The sequence below is a fragment of the Amphiura filiformis genome, chromosome 17 (assembly GCF_039555335.1).
Source record: "Amphiura filiformis chromosome 17, Afil_fr2py, whole genome shotgun sequence".
NCBI classification, from domain to species: Eukaryota; Metazoa; Echinodermata; class Ophiuroidea; order Amphilepidida; family Amphiuridae; genus Amphiura; species Amphiura filiformis.
This window is the reverse complement of record NC_092644.1, coordinates 13190875-13194394: the sequence shown is the minus strand read 5'-3', so window position 1 is coordinate 13194394 and position 3520 is coordinate 13190875. Positions and strand designations below refer to the sequence as shown.

At 37.8% G+C, this 3520-nt stretch overlaps 1 protein-coding gene across 1 annotated transcript; it reads left to right on the top strand.

The window, feature by feature from the left end:
* Positions 1–1844: 1844 nt before the first annotated feature.
* Positions 1845–3299, top strand: LOC140136979 (carbohydrate sulfotransferase 14-like). The gene is made up of 2 exons (XM_072158641.1): positions 1845–1940; positions 2373–3299. The coding sequence occupies exons 1-2, from the start codon at positions 1845–1847 to the stop codon at positions 3297–3299; spliced, it is 1023 nt and encodes a 340-aa protein (XP_072014742.1).
* Positions 3300–3520: the final 221 nt, after the last annotated feature.

Sequence of the window (3520 nt, the reverse complement as noted above, 5' to 3'; positions counted from 1 at the left end):
TGAGAATTTGTAACTTCTTTCTTGTTATGATACTGTTGTCTTTTATTCAGAACACCACATGAATCGGCAAAGCGATACCGCGAACCGAATACTAGGTGCTACACGAGCCGCATCTCATCTTGTGACGATGAAGAAGATAAACATGGTAAGCAAAATATACGCAAATCGCATTGGATCGTGATTATGAATTTAAAACGATTAGATCGCACGACCTCGCTGTGAAAATACCAAGATCCAAATATTGGTCTCTAGAAGAAGATCATTTCTCCTATACACTGAGGCATTTGTAATGCTCAAACAGCACACAGACCCTAGCACATTACATGTTGATTTAAACCAGCTAGATAGGATCAAGTAGGAAGTTAATACTATTATTAGCGTCAACCCGTCAGCGTAAGTGTAGCGAAAGTGTAACGGAAAAAATGAAATTGTGTATAAATTGGGTTATTCCTTCATGTAATTTTACACGAAATTAGGGTTAGGGTTAGGGTTAGAGTTAGGGTTAGTTTAGGGTTAGGATTAGGGTTAGGATTAGGGTTAGGGTTAGGATTAGGGTTATGATTAGGGTTAGGCTTAGGGTTAGGGTTAGGATTATGGTTAGAGTTAGGATTAGATTACACGAAATAATTACATGAAGGATCGACCATAAATTGCTTGTCAAAGAGTCTTCAAAGGTGATGGACGATTCATTATAAAATTGTCATTAAAGTATTTCTGAAATAAATTCCATTCAAAATCATCCTGATCATGGCCAATCTACCTCATATAATTAGTGATATTACGGTTTCATGTAAGCTGTCCTGTTTTCTTTCGGTTTAGCCACTAACATGCTATGTTCGTGGCTAAAGCACCAGGAACAGATGACATTACTAGTGATATAACCAAATATTGGATGAAAAAAATGATACCAGTTTGCTGGAAAGAGGCAAAAGTGATTCTCCTTTACAAGAAAGGTGAAAACACAGACATAAAAAACTACAGACCTATCAGCCTGTTATCACATGTATAAAATGTTCACAAGGATAATACAGAACAGAATAAAAGGAGTGCTTGATGAAAACCAACCAAGAGAACAGGCAGGCTTCAGAAGTGGATATTCAACAGTAGACCATCTACATGCCATCAACCAACTTATTGAGAAGGCAAATGAATATAACTTGAAGCTATGCATTGGATATAGACTATGAGAAGGCCTTTGACTCAGTGGAACATAAAGACCTCTTTACAGCACTACGTGAAGTTGGAGTCAATGAGGGATATGTCCAAATTCTTGACATGCTTGAGGACATCTACACAAATGCCACAGCCAAAATCCACATAGAAAACGATGTTTCAAAAACAATCCAAATTCAGCGCGGTGTGAGACAGGGAGACACAATATCCCCAAAAATATTCACTACAGCAATGGAAGATAGCTGAATCTACAGGAGAGGGGGATCAACATAGATGGCGAGAAGCTTACAGATCTGAGATTTGCGGATGATGTAGCTTTGGTGACAACATCAGTAAAGGATATGGAGGTCCAGTTAAATGATCTGAATAAAGGAATTAAAACGATTGGACTGAACATACACAAGGGCAAAACTAAATATATGACAAACCACCAGTCAAAGGACGTCGTTGTAGTTGAAGGCGATGTTATCGAAAAGGTGGATGGCTATAAATATCTTGGCCAAACAGTGAAGATGGAGGACAACACCAGGGAAGAAGCTCTGATCAGAATAAAGACAGGAGTTGCTTTGGAAGATTCAAAGACATTCTATGTGATAAAAAGTTACCAATACATCTGAGAAGTAGAATTTTAACCAGTCTGTATTACCAACAATGACATATGGGGCTGAAACATGGACAACAACCAAGTACCTGGAATAGAAACTACAAACAACTACAAAATTAAGAACACAGAAATAAGACGTCAAACTCAAGTCAAAGACATTATGGTGAAACTCAATGAAGCGAGATGGAGATGGTCAGGTCACCTTGCACGAAGCTAGGGAAGATAACAGATGGACTAAACGACTTACAGAATGGCAACCAAGAACAGGGAAAGGATCAAGAGGAAGACAGAAGAGGAGGTGACGTGATGACATTACTGCCTACATGGGACCTACATGGACAAGAAATGCAAGAGGGCTGCGTCCAACAATGGTCGAACACAGCCTGGTGAGGTGAGGTGAGATGCTATGTTAGCATAGCAATGGAGCAAAATGTAAAAAAAACTTAACTTGGTGATCATTTTTATGATTTTTCAAATGAGCAAATCGCTGAATAAGCCTTTAAAACGTAAAAGTAATGACAAAATAATTAGCAGTTTCGGATGTAAACATTAAACATTCTATAACAGTCTCTTTCATTTTGCGATTTACTTTCAGATTACCAATCAACTCAGAACAGCAACACCCGTAAGTCATGAATTTACAAGTTCCCATGGTAGCAAAGATATCGACAATCGACAAAGGAAACGTATAAAGTACAAGAATGCCATTTGTCTTGAGGTATACCAAACAATGCCTCCGTCACCTCTTACCAAAGAAAATCTTCAAATTGACAAAGGCGCTAATTTTGAAACGACATACTATAACGCGGAATTCAACTTTTTTATTAGTACATCTTGGAAAGTTGGGTCAACGAACTGGCTAAATGCAATGCGAAGACTTCACGATAAGACAACTTCCCAAAAATCTAACCACACGGACGTTGTAATTCCCATCTTGGGCAACTTAAATTCGTATGAATTTAATGCAAGAATTGAATATTACTTTAAAGCCATTTTTGTGCGTAATCCACTTGCAAGACTTATATCGGCGTACAGAGATAAACTTGTTGAAAATAAAAACCGAATTGTATATCGAGATTTAGCTTCGAATATCGTGAAATTGTATCGTAAAGGTGCGACTGTGGAAGAGATCGAATCGGGCAATGTGACATTTCCTGAATTTGCCCAATTCGTTGTTGATACGTACCCGAAGAAGATCGATCCACATTGGTACCCGGTGGTTGACAGACTCAAACCCTGCCTAATACCGTATGATTTTATAGGGAAAATGGAAACCATCGATACTGATTCGGATTACTTATTTAGAAAGTTGAAAGTTGACAAATTGATATCGCTTGGAACGTCCTACTCGCATGGTAGAAGTGGACAAATAGATTTGATAAGAAAATATTATGAGAAACTTACAGTTGAATTATTTGACAAAGTTTTGACAATGTATGAAGCTGATTTTGAAGTGTTTGGATACCGAATACCAAGAAATCAAACTGATTTTACCACAGAGGAGGATTTAATTGGCGTTTAGAATTGTGATAATGACGCACGATTTGGAAAATAAAAAGCAGGATTTAAAATAATTATGTAGCCTATTGTTTGACAATCCAATGGACCGTTCACAAACACTTGTAAAGGGGGCCTGATGCCAAAAGGGGGAGGGGGCCTGAATTGTTTTTATCCCTTAAAAATATCACCTTAATTTTTTGTCGTAGAACACGATCGAGTTTACACTATTTTCTATGGAGCTGA

Coding starts and splice junctions, on each gene's coding strand:
- LOC140136979 (XM_072158641.1), top strand. CDS start 1,845: ATGGACAACAACCAAGTACCTGGAATAGAAACTACAAACAACTACAAA. Junction 1,941..2,372: donor CTCAAGTCAAAGACATTATG/GTGAAACTCAAT, acceptor ATTTACTTTCAG/ATTACCAATCAACTCAGAAC.